Genomic DNA, 26900 nt, shown 5'->3' on the forward strand with positions numbered 1-26900 from the left:
GTTGGGGGTAGCTTTTGAAGAAGAAAACAAAGGCTCTGGAATATTTGAGGATTACTTAGCCCCCATAAAAATGGTGCTTGTGTGTTTTTATGCTTGCTCTTTGAATGCACAACACACACACACACACACACACACACACACACACACACACACACACACCAAACTCATTCCTCTTCATTTCTCAAAAGAATGCTTGTACTCAGGATATTTTCTGTTGACACAAAATAACATTTTAATAACTTGTTAGCTGTCCTAATCATTTGGTAGTACCCAGAATACAATGTAGTATGCAATATGAACCAGTGTGGCCTGCTGCCTAGATCAAAATCCACAACTACACACAGAAACCAGCCATTTGCAGCATCTTCAGCTCCTGCTAAATAGAGTCTAACAATATATTTCTCTGTTCACATTCATGTATTTCAAAACCTAATAGCCCATGAAGAAAAGTATGAAGAATACATCTCAAGAAGCAGACATTAAAGGTGCCAGCAAAATAATAGACTACATTTAAGTTTAAAGCATTATTTTGGTGACTCCCATCATTAATGACTTTTTCTTTGTGGTGGGCATTGGAGGAAACAATGCCAAGAGGGGATTGGCATAAATGTTGTTCTCTATTATAAAAGTTCCTTTGCTGTGAGATTATTCTTCAAGACATACAGAAGGCTTCTCAAGTGGTAATAAAATGATTTGACCTTAAAAATCTACATGAATATTTGAAATTTGAAGAAAAAGAAACATGTACTTCTAAAATGTATTTTTAAAACAGTCTACATAAATCATTTGTCATAGTGTGATATTTAATCGTTACACTACGATAGTAAAGTAAAAGGGCATTGGGTACATAACAATTGGACAGAATTTCACATTTGAAGTAAACTTAATTTAGAAATAGTCAAATATGCTGTCTTCTTAAATACTCTGACAAAATCACAAAACTGCTGTTAAAACTATCATCATATTCACATCAGATTCCCAGAAAACCTCATCTTTAACAAAAAATGGAGAGAGATTACTAATGGATCTGTTGTTATTCCTAGGAAAACGAGTTAATTCTGTTCTCCTTTCTGCATTTGATGTTGGGCTCAGTGTCTAATGTCAGTTTAGATACTACACTGTTAATCAGTCTTAACCTTTCCAAAGCTACTGGGGCCAGGGTTTTAATCTCACAAATTTTTAGAATTAACAGCAACTCTTGCTCGGGTATTCAACTTTTTAAAATCTCAACAAATTTTGCAAGGTGGCGCTCTTTTCATGAAAGGCCAATATCACTGTTATAAACAGAACACTTTTTTTTTACAGTTAAACATTAATAGTCCCACTTCTATTTTTTTTAAAAAAAAAATGTGGTATATTAAGTGCAGCAAAGTCTTTCATCAGTAAATAAGACTTTGTTGATTAAACATTCGAAGTACAAATAGCAAGAGGTGGTTTTAAAGAGTATAACATTTTTATTTTGTAATTAGCCAGTGATACAATTTCTTAAGTTGCTGTTGCTGTGAAACACATGTTAAGCTCTTAAGAGGTTCTTGTTCTTAGGCCTGTAACTTCCGGGACATACAGAGGACAGTTGAGAAGCAGAACCATGCCTCCCCTGACTTCTAACACATCCACACCCTTGCAGGCATAGCCAAGGGCCTGATTTGTGAGTTCTAGCTACGTCGTCTGCCTAATGGGGCGATCATGCAAGCGACAACCAGAGACAAAGAAACCAGCGTCCCTACCAGAGAACCTAACTTCGCCGAAGCAGCATAGCTTGAAAATCTATCAAACTAAACTGCAAGAAAGACAATCTGATTTAGAGAAAAGGCGCTCTGCCACAGTCATTAAGCACAAGTAATTTAGATTTTTTTATATCGTCTCCTCATTTACAAATTTACTGTATCAACGCCAGCCAATGGAACGAATTTCTTAAGTAAATGAGAAATAAATAAAAGAGATAGAAAGATAATCACATTACATAAAATAATTCTCTTTTCTAGATGTATTTTTGAGGGAACTAATGACAGTAGCAAAATTATAGAAATAATAATATATCATAGGAAGTAATTAATTTAAATTAGCATCATGTTTGAAAAAAATATAAGTGAAACGCTTTATGGACATTTACTTTTGCACAAAGATGGAAAGCCTGGAAAAGCGTGCATCGGCATCCTGAAAATTAGTTATGGCCATCATGGTTTAATTGAAGACAGCAATTTAAAATATAATATTGTAAATCTACAATCCAGTTTCAGACCAGGGGATTTAATTGGGGGGGCAGCTGAACCCTTGAATGACTGCAAGTTCATTTGCAAGGCTACAGAGAGAGCCCCGAGCTTCTCACAACTCGCTTACATTAATATTGATGCTGCCTGTACAATCTATTTCCGTTATTTTTATGGTTGTTATTCTATGTCTGCAAAGGTCATTTAAATTATACTGAGGCCGAAAATTTGTTTCATAAATTTTGATATAAATACTAATTACACCCTCTCGGAAAGCCAGCAGGGTAGCGTTCATTTATCAAGTTTATATGACCTGCCATGACAGAAAAGAAGGCGAGAGGCTGGAGAGCTTTCCCGAAGATCCACTAAGGCTGGCACAGGTTGCTGGGGAGGAGGGGGGTGTGAAGAAGAAATTCCTACCACAATCACTGAGATTTAAGAATCTTTAATAAGGTACGAAAGATTACCAAACAGTTCTGGAAACTAAAGTGTACATACGAGGTTTTTTTTTTTTTTTTCTAGCCATAAATACTGAATAGCTGTAACATGGATAAACCGGGCCCTTTACATGCGGATAAATATGGAAACTAGGAATTATATACATTGTGTGGTTGTATATTTTGCCAAAAGCAATGGACAGCTATAGTTTATATCTTTTTTTAATATCACTTTACATAAACAAATGGAACAGTTTGACACGTAGATCCAGGCTCGTACTATACGAATTGTTGACAGGACATGAAACAACATTTTACTGCACTAAAGTACTCAGACTTTGGGACGAAATGTTTGCACTTTATACAAAAAAAGCACATTAATATCAATAATATTCTGTTAGGTCGACGTGAGACTGTAATCGTACAAAGTAGTTCACATTTTGGTACACATTTACTAGAACATTCTCGCCATTCAGTACAAACAGTTGGCTTTCGGCCTCCCACCCCTCCCCCTCCCCCCTCCCGCCGGCCCTCCCCTCCCCAATGCAAAGACCACCACGCCACGATCCCACCCACCCACTCCAATCGAGATGTAGCTATATACAGAATCCAACAGAACAGATTTAAGCTAATAATTCTGTATTTACAAGAAAGTAAAACAAGAAGATAAAGAAAAGCTGCAGCCCCAGAGAGCTTGTTCTGATCCAACTAGAAATTGGCCCTCAGGGCCTTTGGCGGTGTTCTGTCAGGCAGCCGCCTCCTCTTCCACCCCCTCCCGCTCCCTTCAGCTACCAAGCCTTTTCCCAAAAAAGAAAAAAAAAAAAAAGAAAGAAATGAAATGAAATGAAAGAAAGAAAAGAAAGGGAAGAAAAGAGAAAAAGAAAGAAAAGTAAAGAAAGAAAAGAAAGAAAAAAAGAAAATGAAAAAAATTTAAAGGCTTGCTGTTTCCTCTGTTTTACTCAGTCCTGGATTTACCGGCAGATTTAAAAACAAAAACAAGCAAACGTTCGCGGAATCGGGACGAGGGGTGTTTTGATTTTTTCAGGATTCTTTCAATAATATTGTGTGCACGCGTGTGTTCAGTCTCTTAAATAGGGTTTGGCATGTTTTGTTTCTGATTTTAAACGTACCATTCGTTAAAATTGGAAGAGAGCGCGCTGTGGCCGGCTGTGTGGTGGACCGCGGAGGAGGAGGGCGACATGGAGCTGGTGGTCGGGTTGTCTGTGGTGGGAGACACGATGGTGGGTGGCGTGGACGACTCGTACCCGGAGCTGGCGGCGGGCGAAGGCTGTGAGCCCTGAGAAGAGGACTCGTGGACCTGGGAGAATAAAGTTGCGTTTTAATGCAGATAAAGAGCGGGCCGGGCGGCTCTACCCGAGGCCGGTGCTCCCCCTCCCCCCGCCGAGCACCCCCTCCCCTAACCCTCCCCGCTCCTTTCAAAGCTAGGGATCTCCCAAGACTCGGTGTAGGCAGGACCAATGGGACTTGGGCTTGGTTCTCTCGGCTCGGCCCGGCACAGCCACGCTCCAGGAGGAGACTGTGCCCGAGGTACTCACAAAAGAAAAAAGAGGGAGGGGGACCGGGAAGGGGGGGGGAGAGCTGCTTTCCAGGCCAGAGTCTAGGAAAGTTCACTTCCTAAAGTTTGCCTGCCCACTCTGGGGAGAGCAGATGTGGAGTGCTGAGCTCAGGACCGCGTCCTCGCCTTCTCCCCGGCTACCCCGAGCAATGGCGGCGCTTACCGCCGCAGCCTCCGCCGCCACGGCTCTGACAGCGCGGCCTCGGAGCCACCGCACCGGTTTTTACTTTCGTTATGAAATAGTCAGTTTAATTGGCCTCTCGTTCCGCTATCTTTCCCGCCCCTGCTCCCTCCTCGGCCCAGGTCCACCGCACAGAGTGAAACTGTCGGCCTTTCCGCCTCCTGCGGCTCCTGCCGCCGCCCAGCAGCCGCTCCAGAGTGGCTGGCCCCGGCCCCAGCGCAGAGAGGGCTCCCGCTGGAAGGCGAGCGGCCAGACCGCGGCGGCGGCGTTACCTTCATGTGTTTGCGCAGAGAGCTGGGGTGCGTGTAGGACTTATCGCACATCTTGCAAAGGTAGGGCTTGTCGCTCGTGTGCACATGCATGTGCTTCTTGCGGTCGCTGCTGTTGGCGAAGCGCCGGTCGCAGCCTTCGAACTCGCACTTGAAGGGCTTCTCCCCTGATGTGAAAGTTGAGAAAGAGATGGGTCTTGTTTAAAATAAATCAGTAGCTCTTTTCAAGGTCTAATAGATAAATCTTAATAAGTTAGAATGCTCGTTGCCCAAGCGTAGCCCTTTCGAGCTTAAAAATCTGGGGTTTTAATAAATCCATGCATCTGTAGTGCAATGATGAATATTTTAACTATACTTTTTAACGCCCAAGACGACTACATTTTATTTTTACTTTGTAGTGGTGGTAGTAGTAGCAATACAAGCAGCAGGAACAGTTTTTTGTTTGTTTGTTTGTTTGTTTTTGTTTTTGTTTTTCCTGTTCAGAATAGCGGCGGCTCTGGATGTTGGCTTTTCTACCCAGGTTTTTACAGAGGTCACCCAAAGGCTTCTACTTAGCTCTTCCTTCTAATTTTCAGGACCAGGTCGACTCTCCGGCTTTGCTCTTCCCTCCTCTCTCTTACCCCTCCCAGAAGCGCTGTACCACCACCACCACCCCCCATTGCCTCTTCCACCTAACTCCACTCCACCCCCTACATACATCACATTTTATTGCGTGATCTGGAAAGTGGGGGAGGGGGTTTCCATGCCTAAAGTTCTTACCTGACTGGGCCATTAAACCTAGAGTTCAAATCGGGTGCTCTTCCACCAGACAATGTCCAAATACAGAGGGCCATCAGATCCCCTGACTCTTGGGCCCAAACGACCCATAATTTCCACACACACACCCCCACCTTCCCACCCACCCACCCCCCCCCCGCGCTCGCCTGAAGGCCTGAGTTGCCTGGAACTCGTTTTCTTATTTTTGCTGTTGTTTTGTTTCTTTCTAAAGCTTTCGACTTGTCGGTATTTTTAAAGGCCAACTCGGGAGCCCCGCATTTTAAGAACAGTCTCTATGCAGTGTAATTGACAATTAGGATTTCTGCACCTTCCACCCAGTCTCCTCACTCCTCAATTCCAACTCTTCATTTGTAAAATTTATGTTTTCAAATATGCATAAGCCTAATGTCCTCCTCAGATCCGAATTATACCTCCTACCCCAGCCAACTCCACTCACTGCCTGTTTCTTTCTGTTTCTGCATCCTTTAACTCAACCTCAACTTCCTCCACCTTTTCCAGTAGAAGGGACTCAACAAAGTCCCAGAGAGGGTAGCCACCAGCAAGAGTTTGGATTTGTTTATAGCTGGAGCAACCGGCTTCTCCACGGCTGCTCTACACATGCCAGCTCTCCGGGATTAGAGCTTGTCAAGCGCTGGGCCAAGCCAAACCCGGCGTCCCGGCTTCCAATTCTTTTTATTTCCTTGTTTTTAAAACCTGTATGCTCAGATCCTTCTCGTCCACTCTCTCTGTTTGCCTGTATTTTCAAGACTCGCACTAGAAATCGGATCTGCCCGTCTCCTGGAACCTGAGGCCCAGACCCCAGCGAGGCAGGGTTTGTGCCTCTCAGCCCTCAACTTTCGAATCTCGGCCCGGGTGGGAGGTAGAGTGTCCTACATTAATTTCCATACCTGTGTGCGTCCTTTTGTGGATCTTGAGGTTCTCTGAACGCGCGAAAACCTTGCCGCAGCCAGGGAACGGGCAGGGAAAGGGCTTTTCGCCGGTGTGCACGCGGATGTGGTTGACCAGTTTGTATTTGGCTTTGAAGGGCTTGCCCTCGCGCGGACACTCCTCCCAGAAGCAGATGTGGTTGCTCTGCTCTGGGCCGCCGACGTGCTCCACGGTGACGTGCGTGACCAGCTCGTGCATGGTGCTGAAAGTTTTGTTGCACGACTTTTTGGGGTTGGCCAGCTGCTCCGGCTCGATCCATTTACAGATAAGCTCTTGCTTGATGGGTTGGCGCATATAGCGGAAGAAGGCGCCAGCGCCGTGGTGTGCAGCCATGTTCACGTTCATGGGCCCGTAGCCGTGAAGCTGAGGTGCGGCATAGTGCTCGGATCGCGGGCTGGTCACCTGGCCGTACTGCTCCGGCCGCGGGTACATGTCCCCGGAGAAGCCTAGCCGCATCTGCCCGTTGACCACGTTGGGCGATGCGTGGCCCGCCGCCTGCTCGTGAAGCCCCGAGAAAAGGAGGTGGCCCGCGGCGTCCGTATGGCCGTGTGGGCCCCCGAAGCCGCCGGCCGAAGCAGCGAAGAGACTGTGCTGGGCGCTAGCTGCCGCCGCCGCGTCGCCGAAGCCCCGGTTGCGGAACAGAAAGTCCCGCGTAGAATTGAAAGCTGCGCTGGAGTAGGAGCCGACGTGGCCCGGGTGGTGATGGTGGCCCAGGGCCGCAGCAGCGGCGTAGCCGGGCGCCTGCGACGTGAAGGCTGTCTGGCCCGCCGAGGCCAGTTCGTGCGAACTGGGGTTGAGCTTGAAGGCGCCCATGCCGTCGGCGAACGGGTTGATACCCAGGCCCACGTCTCGCTCGGCCACGTCGCCCGCCGAGTGGTGCCGGGATGCGCCAAAGGTGGTCACACCGATCGCGGGATACTGGGGGCCGGCGTCCAGGAGCATCGTGGCTGCACGGGGCAAGCCCCGGCCTCCCCCGCCCCCCCCCACCCTCACCCGCCAAGGAGGGAAGATCAGGAGGAGGAGGAGGAGGAACGGGAGGCGGAGGAAGAGGAGGAAGAAGAGGAGGAGGGAGGGGGAATCGACCCACCTAACGAAGTCTTAGCCAGCAGGCAGCGGCCAGGCGCAAGCCGGCGCCCGCCGGGCCAAAGGCACGCAAGCCGGAGGACTGCCGGCCGGTAGAAGGCGGGCTCCGGCGCCTGCCGCTCCAACCGCGCCGGCCGGGCTCGCACTTTCTCGCCGCTCAGTCTCTGCCGAGAGGGCCTCGAGTCAAGGCTGCCCGGGGAAAGGCATAGAACATCTCAGCCCCCCAATAAAACTTCTTCCCGGATTTGTGGCATAGAGGAATGTGAGCGCGAGAGCCGCCTCTGCTCGCCCTGTCTCCTTCTCGCGCAGCGCGCCCCTCCTCACTTCTCCACTAGTCTCTCTCTCTCTCTCTCTCTCTCTCTCTCTCTCTCTCTCTCTCTCTCTCTCTCTCTCTCTCTCTCTCCTTTCTCTCAGGATCTCCTCCTCGCTCCTTCACTCTCCCTTTTTCCCCCTCTCTGCTTTTTTGAAAAAAAAAAGGGGGGGGGAGAAAAAGCAAAGAAAAGGCGCAAATCATGCACAATATTGTCTTTTGCGGTTTATCTTCCTGGGGAGAAACTTTCACCTCCTCAGCCGGGCGGTGAGCGCGAGACTGATAGCAGCAATCATTCCTGCAGATAAATGAATTGAAAGGACGACACCGTCGCCGTCCCCCCCCCCCCTTGATGAATGGGAGCAGGGGGAGGCGTCACGTGCGCCCGACGCGGGCGACGATTGGTGAGGCGGCAATCCCCCCACACACCCCTCCCGAGGCCGCCGCGCCAACGAAGGGCGCGCGGTGGCGCCGCGCGCTGCTCATTGGCCCGCCCGCCTCATCAATCCCAGGTATTGTAAAGCGCTTGACATCCCCTTTTGACTAACAGGGCTGCCAGGAGTAGCAACTTTTTTTTTTTTTTTCCTGGCAAATTTTTCCCCCTCTTCTCACGGAAAAAAAAAAAAAAAAATGCCACGATTCCTTTTCCCTCTCATAGTCTCTCTCTCTCTCTCTCTCTCTCTCTCTCTCTCTCTCTCTCTCTCTCTCTCTCTCTCTCTCTCTCTCTCTCTCTCTCTCTCTCTCTCTCTCCTACCCTCCCTTACCCCCTTCTAAGTTCTCCCCCCCTTTCTCTCCCTCTTTCTAATTTCTCTCTCCCTCCCTCTTTCTCTTTCCCTCCCCCGTCACATCCCCCCTTCCCCTCCTCATCCCTCTGCCCCTCTCCTTCAAACCTCCACTGAGCGATTATAGACTAGAGACCCCCGGCGTCTCGTAGTGCCCAGTTGGGGACCAGCTGATAAACACCCCAAAGGCACTTCCAGAATGTCCCGATTCAGCAACTTTCTTTTCTCCCTCCCTCCCCTTCTCCCCCCTTCAAGGGCAGCAAAGGAGGCTTTTGTTATTTGCTCCTTTTGAAGTTTGCTTCCTTTTTTTGCCGGGCCTCTCTCCTGTTTATAATTTAAGATTCGGGAGCGCGCGAGGGCACTCCAACTCTCTTTCCTAGAAACGTGATTTCTCTGTGTCTCCCGTAGCCTCAGTTTTCCAGGCTTCCTTCCTGCGTGCCCACTCACCCCCAAACACAGGTGGATGGAGCTCTTAAACTTTTCCCGGTTCCTGAGGTTTGTCGGGTTGGGTTTTGTTTGTTTGTTTGTTTTTGTTTGGTTGGCTTTTTTTTTTTTAATGGCAGTTTGGAAACGCTGTTGCCGATTTCCCTCTCCACTCACTATTTTCCCTTTTCTCTGGTTGGGTCCGTTGTCTGCTTTGCCCCCACCCCCAGCCCGCTCACTCTGCCCTCCAATTCCCATCCCCAGCCCCTTTCATTCAGGTAAAACTGTAAATTTCCAACGCGCCATTGTTCCTCTGGATCTCCCAAAGCTCCCTAGAGATTCCCGGAATACTTTTTTTGGTATTTAAATCCCCGGTAGATAGGACTAATGTAAATTCTGTGACATTCAAACCTTCTCCAGTTCACAAATCAGTCACCCTTGTCACAGTTATTGAAATTCCGCAACTTGCCACAACAAGACGGTGGAAAAAGCGGGCGCGGTCTTTGTTGCCGACCAGGCTTTTGATCGCCAGAGAAAATTTACTTACCTTCAGATGAGTGAGCAGAAAAAGAAATAACACTCCCTTTGATTTAGTTAGGAAAATGCAGACATTTGGATTCCGTGCAAACATACAACACTCGCTTGTTTTCGCGATGCGGCCCTCGATTAACCTGTCTTTGCCCAGCGCAAAGTCTATTCAACAACTGCGCGTAGTTGCTTTTTGTCCCATCCACAAAGAACCATTGACTATATATTAAAATGATTGTTGAAAGGTAGAGGAGTATGGCACGCAAAAGCAGGGGGAAAATCCCTGTAACTCAATCAATTAAACCGAGCGACATTTATACATTTCAAAAAATGCACGCGGATGTGGAGCCGGGGGCGATGGAGGTTGCGTTTCTCCTTAGCTCAGTTTTAAGCCCATCAGCTTGGCCCAGGATTTAGCCTTAGCGCCTGCATATTCATTAGGTCTAATTATTTTCTAGTAAGGAAAACACAAAAAGCCAAGAGTCGGAATCCTTCAATTTGCCCTTTGTTTCTAACTTCATTTGGCTTCTTTGCAGCTGAATCAAGGCTCTAAACTCTTTTCCAGACAAAGGGACCTTCAACTCATCCTTTCACGTGATGTCCGGTTAGAAAACTTACCAAGCAAAAGGAAAATGAAATGATTTTTTCCTCTCTCTCTCTCTCTCTCTCTCTCTCTCTCTCTCTCTCTCTCTCTCTCTCTCTCTCTGTCTCTCTCTCTCTCTCCCCCCAGCTAGCTTCCTAGGGCTGGAGGAAGAAAGGTCAGCACTGGCTACTTCTAGCCTCCTTTCTGTTTGGCCGGTTTTCTTCCCATATTCTGGTTTGGGCACAGTGAAGTAGAATTAGGCTGTCCTTTAAAAAAATCTCTCTCTCTCTCTCTCTCTCTCTCTCTCTCTCTCTCTCTCTCTCTCTCTCTCTCTCTCTCTCGTCAGACTGTGGCTAAGGATGGTTTCCCTGTGTCTGAAGAGATTGTGTTGAGCACCTGTGCTTGTGGGGCTTGAAAATAGAAATTCCAGGAAAAGGAGAAAAAAAAATCAAGAATGTTCTGCCCCCAGCAACAAGTCTGAGTCCAGTGGCCCAGCACTTCTCACATAATCTGAGTGGACCCCTGTAATGAGTGATAGGGAAAGCTGGAGCGGAAGGTGGTGGTAGGGGCTCCTTTTTGACCTATCATATTTTGTTTAGGGGAAAAGATACACCAGAACCATTCAGCTCTTTTTTGCTCCTACAAGGGGAAGTTGGATCCTAGAATGATGAAAATCTTATATTCAAGGAGAAATTTCCTCTAGAGGCTGCACTGGTCTTTCACTAGGGAGAACAAATATTGAACCCACCTTGACTGCTTTAAAAAAAAAAATAGGGAGGGGACCTGAGGGAAGGGCGGCTGTTGGGAGAGGGGAGGGAAAATAATTCTTCAAAAAAGAAAGTCAAGCTTCTCTCCTCCAGTCTGTGGAAAATCCAGCGAGGACGTTGACAGAGGGTATTTTTAGGAAACCCGTCCAAATATACGAGGTAAGAGTAAACGTGTGAGGGGGAAAAAAAAAAAAGTTGTGGGTTGTAGAAGTTATCAAGTGGGATTTGCGGCGCTCTCTGCAGGAAACGCGAGCGGCTCCAGTTCAAAGCCACATGCACCAACGTGACATATAAGCCATTAAAATATCATCCTGACGGCTCATTTCTGCTCCATCATACATTCCCTAACTGCTTCCCCGAAAGCTGGAGAAGGAGAAATGAAGGATGACCGCCTCGGTGGAACCACAAAAGAGGCTTAGAGGGATGTGTGGTCCCCCCTCATCCACCCCAAAGTGATGTGCAGAAATGAGGTGATCCGGGCAACAGGTGGAGCAGGGTAAGTGCTTGAAACCAGGGGGTAAGACCGGGAAGACCTGTACCCCCAGCGGCCTTTTAGCCAGTGTTCTTATGGGGGCCATAGGCACCCAAACCCCGCTGGGCGAATAGGCCCAGTCGGAATTTTTTCTCCATCTCTGCCTTCACACACACACACACACACACACACACACACACACACACACACACACAGAGCCACCACGGGTACAGGCCCCACCCCACTGATTCTAAAGGGGGTGGGGAGGAGCCCTTCTGCCGACGGGCAGCGTTGAGGATGAGCCCTTTCTTTCCTCCGGGGAGGAGTGGGTGCGAGCAAGTCAAACGAGGCTCCAACTGGCCATAGCACCCAAAACAGCTTGTTGCCCGCCAGTCTTCCCTCCCCCTTCTTTTGTAAATTTGTGCCTGGGTGTGCCCATCGTGGGCACAAGAAGGGCAAAGTCTTGCCCTTCTTGATCATGGCGGAAGCCAAGAGGGTGCGGGTGAAGGAGCCCTTGCAGGCGGCCTTAATGCTTTTCCCTCCCGCAAGGATGGCGGGGAGGGTTTCGGTTTCCCCTCGGCAGGGTCAAAGCATCAAGTTAGTGCTGCGGGGCGGCTACATCATAGAACTTCTGCGGATACTCACAGAGGATGCCGTCTGGGTCCGCCTGGGGCCGGCTGCCTGCCCGCCCTTATCCTTGGTTCTAGGATCTGCCTCTGTATGTGTCATGAGCCATGGGTTCGCGACTTGGCTTTCTTTCTCCTGGATGTGATTCCGGGCTGCGGTTAGGTCTGGGGACCAGGCCAGCCAAAGCCTAGACCCAGGGGCATGTAACAAATTACTGGCAAGAGAGAAGGGAACGGATTTGGGTGTAAAAGAGTTAGTTGCCTGGTTCGAAGTCTGTAAGTTTGGAGTTGATGAATGGTCCACAGGGAGAGGTGGGAGACAGCGAAGTCTGGGAAATGGAGAGAGGGGGTGGGAGGGCTGCTTCGAGTCCTGGGCATTCGCTGCCGTCTACAGAAACTACCTTTAGATGTCAAGGCTTGGCAGTGACTCCAACCTCTGTTTCTGGGGCACCGTGCTTTTCCCTTCCTATGTTTAAAGTAAGGCTTAAGTGCCCAGACTAGATTATCTGTAGGTGATCCCACTAGTTTAGACTTGACTGGGCACCTGAAGGTTGCCGGCCTTCGGCCTAGAACAAGGGGAATCTGAACTCATCTACCCTCTCGAGGACAGGATTAAGAAAAGGAGTGAGTAGCACCCAGGCGCTCAGCTCCATTTCCTGGTGCTTCAGGGCTGGTGGAAGGTAGCCAGGGAGCTGGCGATCGATCCGAGCAAAGGCCAGCAGCGGCTTTCATCTTCGGCTTGGTAGCTCTGAGCCTGCCAGGGCCGAGTTTTTTCGGGCAAGTATTCACTCACGCCTGATAGTTAATCAGTGTGGAACGGAAGTCACCAGCTTTAGTTGACCTCTGACCTCAGACAGGCCTGTGTGGACTAAGTCCACCTTACAACAGGCAGCCTCTGTGATTCCTCAAATAAAATCGTGCCTTTTGCACTACCAACCATCCCGTCCTCTTGTCACTATCAATCACTGAGGCTCCCCGGCACCGCTCTCCACTCCTCTCAAGGTACAGGATAAAGGCTGATTCACCTGGTGGTGCTCCTTAAGGTAAGAGGGAGACACCTCAGGAGCAACAGTTTTGGAGAAATCAAAGAGCTTTTCAGATCTCTTATTCTGGGGACCTCAGGTTCAGGGGCCCAAGGTCATTTCCCAAAGTCTTTCCTCACTCTGCTCTTTCAGCAAGACCACTGGCTAAATGGTCTCAAATTTGGACCAAAGTGATGTTTGCCCTATTTCCCTACACAAAGCTGCTGCAGAACTACTTAAGGCCCCTCTTGTCTGCCTTGGTCCAACCTTTGATACATTTGCTTGCATGCCTGTGGGACCATTTGTAATGTACAAAGGACATTCACATAGGGAAAAGGGTACCAGCCACAGACCTCCTAGAAGTTGGGCTGTGCCAGCATTGTGGGTGGACAGAAGTTTCTAGGGAAACTTACACCCCTTTTCCTCAGAAGCAAACAAGTAAATTCTATTATTGCCAACCAACCAGGAACTGTGGTGCCAGATACCCCGCCATGAGGACATTCAGAGCAAAGACACCCGGGCTCGCTGCCCTTCTGTAAGAATGCAAAGTTGGGCCTCCTTTTTCTCTTGGTCTGTGCTAGAAGGAGCTTGTTACCTTTATGGAAGGATTTTGTTGTTGTTTTTGTTAGAAAGAATTGAAAACAATTTCCTCTGGGAACAGGTGAGTATACTCAGGCCCATGCCTGGGAAAGAAAGAAAAAAAAAAAAGGATAAAAACCTTAGGGTAGTTTGGTTGGGTCTGAGTGAGAGGTGAGGGAACATAAGAAATCAGAGACCCTGTATGACACTGCAGCCCCACTTGGATTTAGCCTGTGGGTCAACAAGTTAAATAGCCACTTGTCCTGTGGGCTGGAGTGTCAAGACAGGCTGACGTCCCATTGACTGAGGTCTTGCTGTGTTTGTCCAGCCTGAGACCTTTTTCAATGCCTGTTTGTCCTTCCTCACTAAATTTAGGGTCAGTGCTACGTGGATTGCCTGTTTGGCTGCTCCTCTGTCTTCAGTCTCGCCCAGTGGATGCAGAGGTCCTCAGAATGCTTCCAAGGATGTATGGCTGCCGAATGCCTGGGAGCTCCAGCCACTGATAATCTTGAGAGGGAGGCATTATTTCTAAACTTTTCAACTACAGCTAAGGGGCAACTTGGCACCAACTAACAACAACAACAAAATGATACTTTTTTAACCTGGTGGATTTAACATTAGCTTTGAAAAATGAGTCAGTGGCAGCTCTCAAGTTGGTCTGGAGGTGGGGGTGGAACATGTGAGACTAAAGAATTATTCACTACTACAGACAGAACAGGATTTCAAAATCTGCAAACTTCTTCCTTCCAACAATATAACTAAGCATAATTGCACACCCCTAGAAAACAGAGGGCCCTCCCTGCCGCACCTCACCAAATGTAAATAACTGACTTGAAGAAATAATGGGGTTTTCTGAAACATAATTTCAATTTCTAGAAGCCACAGGTTTTTGGACATTGAATGAATGCTCCCACCCTCAAGGCAGAACAATGAATGATAAAAAGTCTAACTGTGAAATTAGGATTTTTCAATGTTTTTGTTACCAACCCATATGATTTTACAAGAAACAGGAGTAGTCCCCAGAAATCTTTTTTTTTCCCCTTGTGTTTCCAAATTTGAAAACAATCAAAGAAAGGCTAAAAGATTGTTTGCAGACTAACATCTTTCTTTCATACACTCAGGCCACAGATTCTTGCCACAGAGACATGTATGGTAGTGTTTTACTCAGTTCTTTTCTTCTCAAGCAGGCTCAAACTCAGAAAATGAAATACAAGTCTTCCTTGGTGATGAGGAAACGATTGCGGCTTTACAGAAATACCCTGAAAGAATCAAGTGAGTAAAAAAAAAAAAAAATCTTATTATAAATGGATTTGCTGAAGATGGGGCACTTTTTTCTACTTTTTTGTGTTTTATGCATAAATTGTATTTTTTGTTTGTTTGTTTCTCTTTTGTTATACTGAGATGTGAGTTTGGCATGTCTCTAGAGTTCAAATGAAACTTAGAATAACACCTTGGTGCTTGATGCATTTGCACACAAATCAATGACACAACATCCCACCAGCAGCCTGAGGATTAGCCCCTCAATGCCTACTCATCTGGACGTTCTAGAATTAATATTTGAGTACTCGATCATTGAAACAACCACCCTTGACCTTCTGCAGTTCCTCTGTCACATTATTCTATGACATATTCATCTTGAATTCATTTCCAGACAATTTGATTGGGATGAGGTTTGACATGTATTGGCTTCCATGAAAGAGGCGGACTTTGATCTTGGTGATGGGGTTTACATGATATGCATCATCTTTACCAGGGGCACCAGCCTTCTGCAATGTGGCAGTGACTATGTTCCCACAATGTGGTGTCTGAACCAAGAGTGACTGACAGCCACTCTGTCAGAAATACCTTCATTGTGAGGAATTTAATTTCATATTCCATTTAGAATAAGCATAGGATTTAAGGCTGGTGTTTCCCCCCCTTCCAGGCATCTAATTTTTCTCATTTCAACTATACAACTCCGTGTTTTCTCCGAAGATGTTCCCTTATTGGTATGCAAGGCAAGCTTCTTAACAGAAGTTAAATAAGTTAGGAAATGACTCTCTTCTACTACTTGGGATGATTTTATGGTAGAAGTCAAAAGAGAGGTGCAATTATTATATACATTCAGTATTTTGATTCCTTAATGCTACCATGGATGTTCTTATAGCAGCAATCTTTTGTTAAAAAGACATTTTGCAGAAGCATTGCTTGGGAATTAAATTACATCTAAGTATATTTTTTTCGATACTCTCAGTTCCATTAATGATGATTAAAGCCCAAATTTCCATAATTAGGAAAAATTTCCTCTTCTAAAAAAACCTGACAGACCTCACCTCCTTTGCATAATTTGGGATTGGACATATGGCAGGCTTCTGGGGCTTAAATGATTTCTTTTCACAAGACTTGAGATGCTTCCCACTGCAGGAATCCTGAAGTCAGTGGATAGCCTCTTCAGAGATACACACCTAATTTTGAGTGGCACCATGGTCAGAAACGGGGGAAAAAAAGAACTGAAGAAGTGTCTGCACATCTAGCAGCAGGACATTCAGATGACAGAGGCTGCTTGGCCTGGCTCTGAGCCATGGACCCTCTACTTAATAGATAATCATAATTTAGTATTGTTTCAAAGATCAAGATGGAAAAACAGCCCAGCTCTTGATGCCTAATTCCATCCTTCCAACTTCCCAGGAAGAGAGGTCAGGCATTTCAGCTAGTGAGGCTCGGAGTCCTAACAGATGGACCAGCTACCCTATTTCTAGAAAATAAACTAGAAATCACTTGTTTATGCCATCGATGAGTGGCTATTGTGAGCAAAACTGCTCAAGATATGATTCTGGGCATTAATTTTCAGAGAATCTGGAGGGTGAAGGATGCTGCAGGGTTACTGGTAGAATCTGCTCCACATAAGCCCTCATGAAAGCTTTAGTGCTTTTGAGGTGGGTAGCATTTGCCCCAAACACCCACTTTTCTTTGCAAACCAAGCAGGAAGCTCCTGAAAAACAAGCTGAACCCAAGTGAAGATTAGCACTTCTGACCAATTTGCAGTTTCTGAAACTGGGGATCTCTGTCCAGAGACATCAAAAAGACCTTTGGGAAGACTAAAATATACCTCTTGGACATTGGCATTACATGACTTGTCATATCTGATCAGCTTGAGACTGTTTTGGAGTTTATTTTAGAAATACACCTTGAAGGTCCTTACGTAATTGCTCAAAGTTCTATGTCAGTAAATATAAATGGATACAAGAAATATTTTTCTCTCTATCTCTGTCTCTGGGGAAATGGACCTTAAAAGAATGTCTGGTCCCATTGTTATGTTTAGCCAACCGAGGTATGGACCATATGGCTCCAAGAACTTTGCAAGGATCAGGCAGCCTCTGTGACCTGCAGGTCACCTGACCCCTGGCTACTCAAGAAACATCTACCCAGGATGGGTCCAGATGTTTTTAGTGCTTTAAGAGAAGGCTGCATCTGGGAAGGAGCTCCATGGGGCCAGGCTACTGTCAGTGATTTTGGCTGAATTAGATGTCTTTGCCCTTTTGCTGCTGGCACGAAAAGTCATACACATGTTCATACCTCTTCAAGGGCAAAGTTAGTCAGACAGACTGTATACTAACCAGATATAAAACTTCTGGGTTCCTTTAGCCTTCGGATACACAGGTCAGTACTTAACAATTCAGGAGGTCTGTAAACTTGGATTTTTTTTTAAATCATTCTCTCTACAACCTGCTAATGGAAAGTGAACATTTTCTTCTCCTGTGAAAATGAGAAGCGGACACATGACTGTTAGGAGTTCAGCATGCTCACCAGGCTTCCAAATGGTTCTGAAAATAGCTGAAAATGCTTTTTAAAAAACCCTGTTCAGTCTGCATTGTTACTCAAAGCTTCTAACAGGGACTGGGTCACAGTATGTGTATTAAGAACCCACGTTAGTTCAAATAAAATAATTAGCAAAAGCTAAAATGGATCGTGAATTTGACACATCCTGAGCAATTAATTGTGTATCACCTAGGTTTAGGTGAGAGAAGGGGAATTTTAATTCCTGGGCTACGGTACATGTGCCCCTGCACTCAGGTTTACTATCTCAATCTGAGGTTCAGATGATAGGAATAGCTGGGCAGGAAGGAACACAGTTTTGTTTGCAGCATGTATGCTCTGCTTTAAGCCCTTTGGGGGTTCAACACATAGTCACCTGAATACTTTCTTCATTTTGCTCAGAGGTAGGACTTGAAATTCACTGAAATTCAGTAACAACTGTCCAAAGATGAAGGGGAAGGGAAAACAAGCCAAGGGACCAGATAGAAGTACCTCTCACTAAAGGGCTAAAGAAAGTAAAGGGGGGTGAGTGGGGGGCAAAGCCAGGAAAGAAGATGGACTCCAGAGTCTAGTTTTAAAATTGCCATAAAAGGCCTTGGTTTAGGTAACACAAGTCAAATGTCTCTCCTTCTCCTGTGTGTGTGTGTGTGTGTGTGTGTGTGTGTGTGTGTGTGTATGTGTGTGTGTCGTGTGCGCATGTGCAAGTGAGTGCGCTCACAGAATCTGTTTGTAATTGCCTAAGTCCTTCCTAATGCAGAGCAGAGAGATACAGGCTATTCAAAGCTAGAGAAATTATTGTGGAAGTTAATCCCTTGCTAAATCCCTTGCCCCAAGCAGGGATGAATGAAGAATGTACCAAGCTTTAGAAAATAAGTCAATTATTAAAAATTTTAAAGCCTTATTTAGGGAGTAGAAATGTCGCTCAGTTGGTAGAGGACTTGTTCAGCATGCATGGAGTCCTCCGTTCCTTTCCCAACACCGCATTAACTCATTTGTGGTGGTGGACGTCTATAAACCCAGCTCCTGGAGAACAGTGGCAGAAAGAGCAGAAGACCAAAACCATTCAAGTTCTAGACAATCCTGGGTCTCAAAAACAAAACAAAACAAAACAAACAAAGCCAAAAACCTTTATTTACTACTCATGGATTATGATATCCTCAGGGACGGGGTAGTTCCTTCAGTTCCAAGTTATTGTTCCATGGAATTTGTTCAAACTTCTCCCTCCTCTTAAAGGTTTTTGTTGTTGTTGTTTCAGTCTTTAGGACTCTCTAAAAAACAAAAAACAAAAAACACCCAAGGCTTTCTGTGTCTTGGGGATATGTTCTATGCCAGGAAGGTCCAAAAATATCCACTGACATTTTTGGCCATGAAGAAGAAACAGTCAGTGACCTGGGCTCAGAAAGCAGCAGATCCTAGGGCAGACAAGGGGCAGTCATTCCTGAACCACAGTTGAAATTATCCTCAATTGGTCTTCCTGGGCCAGCTGTGGTGGCAATTCTAGACTGAAGGTCATGGATGCAGTCAACTATGGTATCCCCTCTGCAGAGTCCTAAAGATAGCAAGAATTAAGGTTAAAGTTTTGGCAACAAGTGCCCAGAGACTGTGAAAGTAATCCTAGTCTTCATTCACAGAACCTTCATCTGGCATCACTGGAGAGAGGTCAGGACCCCGAGATTAGTCCCCTTGAGAGAGCCTCGAGAGCAAGGACCTGTTCCTCCTATTTGTTTATGTGTGTGTCCAGAGCCGCCTTCTTTCTGTCTTGTCTTTTCTTCTTTGTTTTTTTTTCTTTTTCTTTTTCTTTTTTGCCAGAATACCCTCAGGTAGATAAATACGAGCTATGATGAAAAGAGCCCTTTCAGGAAAGCCAGAAGTGAGTTTGAAACAAGACTTGCCCTCCCCTCTTCTCATGACCTCCTCTGGTTCCATCTCTCTAGTCAGGCTGGGATTCTAGGGTTTCTATTTCCAGGAGCGCTGTCACCGGGAGTGGGAGAGGGAAGGGGGAGAGGAAGGGAGGAAGGGAGCTGTCTGAGAAGAGAGTGGAGAAGAAGAGGGAGGTGGGCTAATAAGGAAGCAAAACAGGAAGGCAGAGTATGGTGGGGACGTGAGTTAGGTTGGGGGACATGAGAAGGAGGAAGGGGAGAAAGGGGGCAAGACGAAGTTTCAGAGGAGGAAAGAGAATCAAGTGGGTGTCAGGTTCGTTACTCTAGGAGTTTCTCTGCTCCAGGCAGTCTGCAGCCTTCTTTCCTGCCTTGATCCAGACCCTCTCCTTTGCACTCAAAGACAAACTTTCCAAGCTTCTTGGGGGGTCTGGTTATTAAAATGCCCAGGACTATGCTCAACTCCTTCTCAGAGAGTGGTCATGGGTAGATGCATAACCTAACCTTGCTCAATTTCAGGAGCCTGATAGCAATGCTCAGCTTTCTAGAAGGGATGGGGTGGGGGTGGAGGGTAGGTGTACAGGAAAGAGAAAAGAATTCCTGCCTGGATCAGAGCGCATGAGCAGTGGAAGCGTGAAATGCTATTGAGGTTGGGGGAGGGAGTGAAAGGAGGGAGGGAGAGGAGAGGAGAGGAGAAAAGAGGAGAGAGAGAGAGAGAGAGAGAGAGAGAGAGAGAGAGAGAGAGAGAGAGAGAGAGAGAGAGAGAGAGAGAGAGAGAGCTGTCATCACTGACGTCGGGCCAGGCCACTGGCCAATGGGCGCCATAGGCGATTGTTCTCACGGTGGCCCGGACCATGGCCCCGAATCTATTCATTTCCTTAAGCGCCCTGCTGCCGCCTCTGTAGTGTCCGGGGGTTTCACACAGACATTAAAGACACAGAAAAGGGGTGGCGTACAAACCCAAAACTTAAAAGAAAAACGCAAAAACAAACAAACAAACAAAAAAATCCCCACCACTTTGCATAAGTCTTTTTTTTTTCCGGTTGTCCTTTCTCTGCACTGCTAGGCTGCAGTGGTACTGGCGGCTGCCAGGCCGAGGTTCAGCAGGAGGTCCTTTCCAGGCCCAGTGGGACACTGAAATTAATATATACGTCTAGGATGCTTCAAAATCACTACCACTTCTAACGTCACCACCTCCAAAATGAACCCCCCCCCCATCACCTCCATCTTTGGCCCGGGAGCACCCCTTGGTGTTGGTGGACAAAGTAATCTTGAGATACGGGTCTTTACACCTCTGCCGCAGAGGCCGTGCCCCCAGGCACCCACAGACTCAGTCTGGTAGCCTCTCCCACCTACCCCATTATCACTGCCCCTCTCCAGCTCATGGCTCCGCAGGGGACGGCAGAACTGCAGCCTAGCCGGACCGAAGGCGGAGGCTTTTTGGCTTTGCCTGGTCCTCCAGGTTCACAGCTGGCACCGACTTGCTCAAGATCCCAGCACCAACGCCAGAAACCTAGATGCGGCTGGGCAGGACTTGTCCCCGGGGGCCGGGGAAAGTGCGAAGCCCACTCCACCGGTTCTTATACACGCTGTTTGTCTCGACAACAGGTAGCAGCTGTGGACACCATGGGCCCCAGTTCGCCGCCGCCGCTTCGAGCCCCTCGGTATTTCCGGGCCTTCATGAGCAACCTCCCCAGGCCTCCCACAACCGTCCTTTGAACGGACTCCTGCGTCTGGGGCTCCCTGGAGACATGTATGCGAGGTCGGAACCCTTTGCACCGGGGCCCACGGCCCGCAGCGACCCTTTGGCAACAGCCACAGCCCTGCACGGCTATGGCGGCATGAACCTGACCGTGAACCTCGCCGCACCCCATGGCCCTGGAGCCTTTTTCCGCTATATGCGCCAGTCCATCAAACAGGAGCTCATCTGCAAGTGGCTAGGCGAGGATGGCCCAGTGTCCCCGCGCCCCTGCTCCAAAACTTTCAGCACCATGCACGAGCTGGTCACGCACGTCACCGTGGAGCACGTCGGCGGCCCAGAGCAGGCTAACCACATCTGCTTCTGGGAGGAGTGTCCGCGACAGGGCAAGCCCTTCAAAGCCAAATACAAACTTGTAAATCACATCCGCGTGCATACGGGCGAGAAGCCCTTCCCTTGTCCTTTCCCAGGGTGTGGGAAAGTCTTTGCTAGATCAGAAAATCTCAAAATACACAAACGAACACATACAGGTCAGTACTCAGTGCTGTCTGTCTCGTGCGGCCCCATGGGACACAGGCCCTTGGGTCTGAATTTCCTTAAGTTCCCGCCGAGGGGAGGAGGGAGGCGATTTTTGGTATTGTTTCCATGAGCCAGATTTATAAAATGGTAATTAACAGCTTCTGCTTGTAGACTCACCGTTTTTCCGGAGGCTGTGTGGGAAGAGTGGTTCCAGAGTTCTGGGATCCCTCTTGGTAAACGGGTGCTCCTAGCTTAGAGATTTGATTTGATTTAGGATGTAAAGATTGGGCCCTGGGTACTGAGCTATATGCCCAGTCCCTAAAGTTCAGTTTTAAGACAGTTTTAAAACAGCATGGTCTCCCGCCACATCTTAACGGAAATGGGGACTATTGTCTCACATTTACAGATCACTTTCGGAAACTCTTTCTCCCTTTTAACTTCACCGTCACCTGGACGGAGGGGTCATCTGACCCATAATACCTCCTTTAGGATGTATGAGCCTTGGGGGCCTACTTTTGACCTGCTTTTGTACTGTTGGCTCCACAGAAGGGACATTTTTGGGCAACCCTCATTCTTATTTTTAGTAGAGACCCAACGGGACCCACTGCCTTAAATGTCATTTACTGAGCTGTTAAGTGAAATAGGGACATGTGTCAACCACATCTGTTAGCTCTAGTTAACGGAAAGCAAAGGAGCTCAGGGAAGGAGGCTGGGGGTTGAACTCTTCTGGCCAGAAGCATCTAATTAATACAATTGCAAGAAGAAAGTTTTCACACTTTCAGAACAGCCTGTGAAGTTACATTAATTAGTTTAGCAGCCACCCTTTGACTCTCCATACTCCTCCCCCCCCCTCCCTTGAAGTTTAAGAAGTCAGCGTCTTCTCCCCTCCCCCATCTTGGAGGCGGGAAAAGGGAAGAATGATGCGAAGACCAGAAGAAGTCCAGCTTGGTACTCCGGGCAGCATCTTTCCTTTCTACAATTCTTTTTAGAACAGTAACCCTTTTAAGAGTCCAAGTTCTCGATGGTTACAGTCTCAGGGAAGAAGCTTGCTGAGTCCTGCTGCAAACTGCCTTCTCCATGAGGTTTAGGGGTGGGAGACTGCCATAGGCTGAGGCAAGACCAAAGTCCAGTTTGGATCTTGTTCTTGATCCCCTAGCGTGTCTGCAAACATCTTGTACGGTTTTCTAAAACACGATCTGAGATCTCTGTCATTCATCTGCTCCTCTCTCCCGGAGTTCTATTCCCAGGGACAGAGGGATGAGTAAGACCATGATTCCAACCCTCAGACTTGCTGCTCCAGGGGCTGGTTGCCAGCACCTGGAAGGTGGATGCACAATCCGGGGCTGGAGAAAGAACTCATCTTTAATGACAGGGATTTTGAAGAACTTATACTGCTCTTTGCCGGCCCACTGTTTGAAGTCTGTGAAGCAGAAAATGGTTAAATTCTGAGCGCAATCGACCTACATCAGAGAAGCACAAGTGTGCCTGGCTGGCTCTCAGGTTTGCCTGGACTCAAGGCAGAATTCTGCGCGTTCTTTTCGGTCTTAGTCCTGATTCATTACAGCTTGGGTTTAAAAAAAAAAAAAAAAGGCAAAACAAAACAAAACTGCACAGAGCCACCCCTGTTCCGTGTCTCCCTCAAATGTCCTAAGTAATGGAAAGAAAAGGAGGAGGCAAAGCAGCAACAAAATGTTTCTCAAATGGCAATAGAACTCTCTACAAATTATTCATGAAGACAGTTTTCGATTCAACAGGAAAATAATTGCCTTTTCAAATATTAATGGCGTTTCATTTCCATCGAGTCGCGGAAGCGGCGATCAGGAGCAGATTTCTTAGCTGAGATTGTCCCGACTGTGACTCCCAGGCCTGGCTCTGGAGGCGGCGGGTGAAGAAAGGTTTCCCTCTGTGGCTGTGACAGAGACCCGGGAACAATGGTGCGGCGGCGGCGAGGGAGGCGCGGGCCAGGAGCGCGCGCCGTGCCAACCTCCCCTACTGGCGCTCCTCCCGGGACCCCTGCCCCGGGCTCTCCCCATCTTTCCCCGCAGTCAGTCAGCCCTCGTGGGGGGGGGGGGTGGAGGTGGAGAGGGGGAATACAGGCCGGTGCCCGGGCCGCTCTGGGGCGGAGTCATCGCGAAAACAGACCGAGCCACAAGTGCGAGAAAATGGCGCTGGCCGGGCGTCCTGTATGTAGGCCGGCGAACTTTGCGCTCGCCCGCGCGGAAGGAGGCCTGGCGGGCTCCGGAGCCCCGGTCCGAGGACCGGCCCGGAGGTTCGCGGCCTAGGCGGCGCAGCCAGGACTCAGGTCGTCCCGCAGGAGGCAGGCCCAGCACGGCGGCGCCGCAGGGTCCACCCTCCCACCCAGGGCGTCGCGCAGGGACTTGGGGGAGGGGAAGGGCGAGGGGTGGCGGGGGTGACGGGGGGGTGGGAGGGCTGTCAAGCGCAGAGACCAGGGCGCCTCCTGCAGCTGGGGAACGCTAAGGCCGGGCTGCACCTGGCCTCCCAGGGGCCTGATCACTCCCCCGGACTGAAGCATTTCAGTACCTGCCTCCCCCCTCCTCCCCCACTTCTCTGTTTCTCGTCTGGAGCGAAATACTTTTCTATTTTACACGACGAGACGCTGGAATGGGATATGTGTGTAGCTGAATTTTTTTTTTTCTTTTTCTTTCTCCCCCACCCCACCCCGGTGAGGGAATTCTATTCTTAAATTCTAACCTCAAATTCTACTCCCCTCCACACACGCCCGAAAAACCTTATTCTCTTTTGTAGGCTTCAAATGATTTTATTTTTGTAAGTTATTTTATAAAGAAGAATGGGAAAGGAGGGAGGAAAGTTTGGGGTTTGCAAACGCTGGTGGAATCAGAGGAGAAAAATCCGGGGACAAATAGGGACACTGATTTGTTCATTATACATCTCCTCCACTTTTTCGTAAGACTGTGCCTTGTCCTGTGAAAACGGCAGCGGGCAACACCTTCCAGAGGACCCTAGTGTACCAGCTGCACTCCAGCAAGGGTGAGCACTATCTGTGGGCTGTGTAGGAGAGACGGGATCACCGGCTGTTGCCCGAGCCAAAGGCAGGCAGGTTACGTGTAAACCTCGGTCTCAACCTGAGCGTCAACGCCCGCGGTGGAATGGGGGTCTTTGTTGGTTTTATCAGGAAGTCTTTCCTGTAAACCACGGAAGAAGAGGCCACAAAGCCAATAGTGGAGCATCTTGCTCCCCAATCAGTTGCTAGAGAGATTCTCGCACCCCTGATCACCCCCAAGACCATCGGCTGCTTAGAGCACAGACACCCTCCACTTTCCTTTCCCAAACAATGTCAGCTGAGCCAGAGACTTGAAATTCTGGGTTTGGGGGCGGGGGAAGTTCTTTCCTTTTCCACAGAGCAGCAAATTCAGGCAGCAAAGAACTCCTGGAATAAGGCTTGGCCCAACCAGTATTCCCGAAGCTTTGTGCGTTTTCCTGCCTTCCTGCAGTTTTACCTAGACCACCCGGTGGTCAGAGGAGCCGGACCCGGCTTGCCGGTAGCAGACGCTCATCGAAGCTTGCTGCACTCAGGGGCTGCGATTTCAACAGAGACTTAAGATCTGTCTTGGTCTGAGCCTGCTTTCCCATACTGGCCTCTGGGCTCTCAGGCAGGCGGGAATTGTCTGGGGACGACCACAGACCTGGAATTATCAGTTTGGACTGAGAGCCCCCTCCCCCCTACACTCCACAAGGTCTCCGCAAAACTGACGGATCCGTACAATAAAATATTATCAGCGGCAAACATTATCTTGAGGGATTTCGGATAGATTAGCCAAGATTTGAAGAATGTTGCAGTATGTTTGCCTTCACTGGCTGAAACATAGAGGGGCCTCTATTTCCTGGAAAACAGCCTTTAAGGGGAATCATTGCTCAGAATGTTTCCCACACTACGCACACGCATGTGCACCCACCGCTCGCCCTCTCAAATCCTCTCATTGCCTTGGCACTTGCACAAAACCTACTTTAGAAAACACTTTGGACCAGGATGGAGTGTGCGTCCGGCGGATTGCTGGGCAAAGCTCACTAGGGCAGAGACAGATGGCCTGGGCAGTAACTTCAAATCCAGCAAACGTGAACTCCTCCTCTATCAACTCGATGCTTTGGGCAAAGGTGCTCCAGTCTCCACATAGATAAAAGTTGGAGGAAAACAACGTGCGTGGATCAGGGTTCTTTAGAATGGAAATGACTGTGATGGAGTCATCGTCGCTCCTCCTCCTCCTCCTCCTCCGACGCCCCCCGCCCCCACCCCCAGGCACAGGACGAAGAGGGGGGAGGGGTGGCAGTCTGTAGGAGTGGGCTTCCTCTCCCCATCGGGTGGGGGAGGGGTGTCAGTCCTAAAGAACACAGGAAAGTAATTTCTGAAAATCTTTTGTGGGTCTTTTGCTGAAAACAAAAGAGCAACGGGAAGGGTACAATCCCGAGACTGGGACGCAGCCCACACCCTTCTAATGTCTCTGCGTTATCCCCCCCTTCCCCCCATTCCTAGGCGAGAAGCCCTTCAGATGTGAGTTCGAGGGCTGCGAGCGGCGTTTCGCCAACAGCAGCGACCGCAAGAAGCATTCGCACGTACACACGAGCGACAAGCCTTACATGTGCAAGGTGCGCGGGTGTGACAAGTGCTACACGCACCCCAGCTCTCTGCGGAAGCACATGAAAGTTCACGGTCGCTCGCCGCCACCCAGCTCTGGCTACGACTCAGCAATACCGTCCGCTCTCACGTCTCCCTCTTTAGAAAGCGGCCGTGAGCCCCCGATAGCCTGCACAGCGGCGGTGGCGGTGCGTGGCACAGACATGAGCGAATGGTACGTGTGTTCGGGCTCCTGGCTCAGCGGAGGCTGACTCTGCAGCGCCCCCACCCCAGCCTCACGCCACCTCTGGGCCCAGCCGCAGCTACCACCGCCTCCAGTATCAGGGCTGCTTACCAGCGTGCTGCTCTGGTTTATGTCGACTTGAGTCTAGGCCCGGCCACTGAGGCTTCAAGGAACAGGCCAGGAACGAAGGGAGGGAGAGTAGAGGGGCAGGCAAGCAGATAGACCGCCACTAAAACTTACTGGAGGTCATGGAATATGCTGATACTAGATCTGTATACGAAAACATAAAGTGGTCATTCTACGCTCACATTCTGTACTCTCCTTTGCCCATGAAACCGATGTCCGGGATAAAGAGACTGATAAAAAAAAAAGAAGAAGAAGAAACTTATTAGAATTTATTCACAATTCTGACATCGGCAGGTGGCAAAAGTAAAGCTATAAATTTTCCCAGTGGGTGTGGAAAGGTGAAGAAGATTTTCCTTGAGGCCTGGGCCACTGCCTCCCCAGCTCCCAGGCGCAGACTCTTTTTCTTTCCCTCCTCTTGCCCATCAATCCCAATCGGAGGAGTTCAGAGCCCAGGAGGTGGCAGACAGAATTCCACAACCATTTTCTCGAAGCCCATT

At 48.5% G+C, this 26900-nt stretch overlaps 2 protein-coding genes across 3 annotated transcripts; one reads left to right on the forward strand and one right to left on the reverse strand.

The window, feature by feature from the left end:
* Positions 1 to 2701: 2701 nt before the first annotated feature.
* Zic1 (Zic family zinc finger 1) lies at positions 2702 to 8075 on the reverse strand. Its single transcript, XM_076576819.1, has 3 exons — positions 6338 to 8075; positions 4677 to 4840; positions 2702 to 3965 (listed from the first exon to the last, which is right to left on the reverse strand). Exons 1-3 carry the CDS (start codon positions 7317 to 7319, stop codon positions 3768 to 3770), a joined length of 1344 nt encoding a protein of 447 aa, XP_076432934.1. The 5' UTR covers positions 7320 to 8075; the 3' UTR covers positions 2702 to 3767.
* Positions 8076 to 14739: 6664 nt separating this feature from the next.
* Zic4 (Zic family zinc finger 4) lies at positions 14740 to 26654 on the forward strand. 2 transcript variants are annotated; one of them, XM_076576820.1, is made up of 3 exons: positions 14740 to 14824; positions 20833 to 21453; positions 25953 to 26654. In XM_076576820.1, the coding sequence occupies exons 1-3, from the start codon at positions 14755 to 14757 to the stop codon at positions 26303 to 26305; spliced, it is 1044 nt and encodes a 347-aa protein (XP_076432935.1). In that variant the 5' UTR covers positions 14740 to 14754; the 3' UTR covers positions 26306 to 26654. The 2 variants fall into 2 exon arrangements, with proteins under 2 accessions (XP_076432935.1, XP_076432936.1); XM_076576821.1 differs by lacking the exon at positions 14740 to 14824 and having other exon boundaries at positions 20742 to 21453.
* The last annotated feature ends 246 nt before the right edge of the window (positions 26655 to 26900 follow it).

Source organism: Peromyscus maniculatus, chromosome 7, assembly GCF_049852395.1.
Source record: "Peromyscus maniculatus bairdii isolate BWxNUB_F1_BW_parent chromosome 7, HU_Pman_BW_mat_3.1, whole genome shotgun sequence".
NCBI lineage: Eukaryota > Metazoa > Chordata > Mammalia > Rodentia > Cricetidae > Peromyscus > Peromyscus maniculatus.

Coding starts and splice junctions, on each gene's coding strand:
- Zic1 (XM_076576819.1), bottom strand. CDS start 7,319: ATGCTCCTGGACGCCGGCCCCCAGTATCCCGCGATCGGTGTGACCACC. Junction 4,841..6,337: donor CCACAAAAGGACGCACACAG/GTATGGAAATTA, acceptor CTTTCACATCAG/GGGAGAAGCCCTTCAAGTGC. Junction 3,966..4,676: donor CTCTGCGCAAACACATGAAG/GTAACGCCGCCG, acceptor TTATTCTCCCAG/GTCCACGAGTCCTCTTCTCA.
- Zic4 (XM_076576821.1), top strand. CDS start 20,742: ATGCGGCTGGGCAGGACTTGTCCCCGGGGGCCGGGGAAAGTGCGAAGC. Junction 21,454..25,952: donor ACACAAACGAACACATACAG/GTCAGTACTCAG, acceptor CCCCATTCCTAG/GCGAGAAGCCCTTCAGATGT.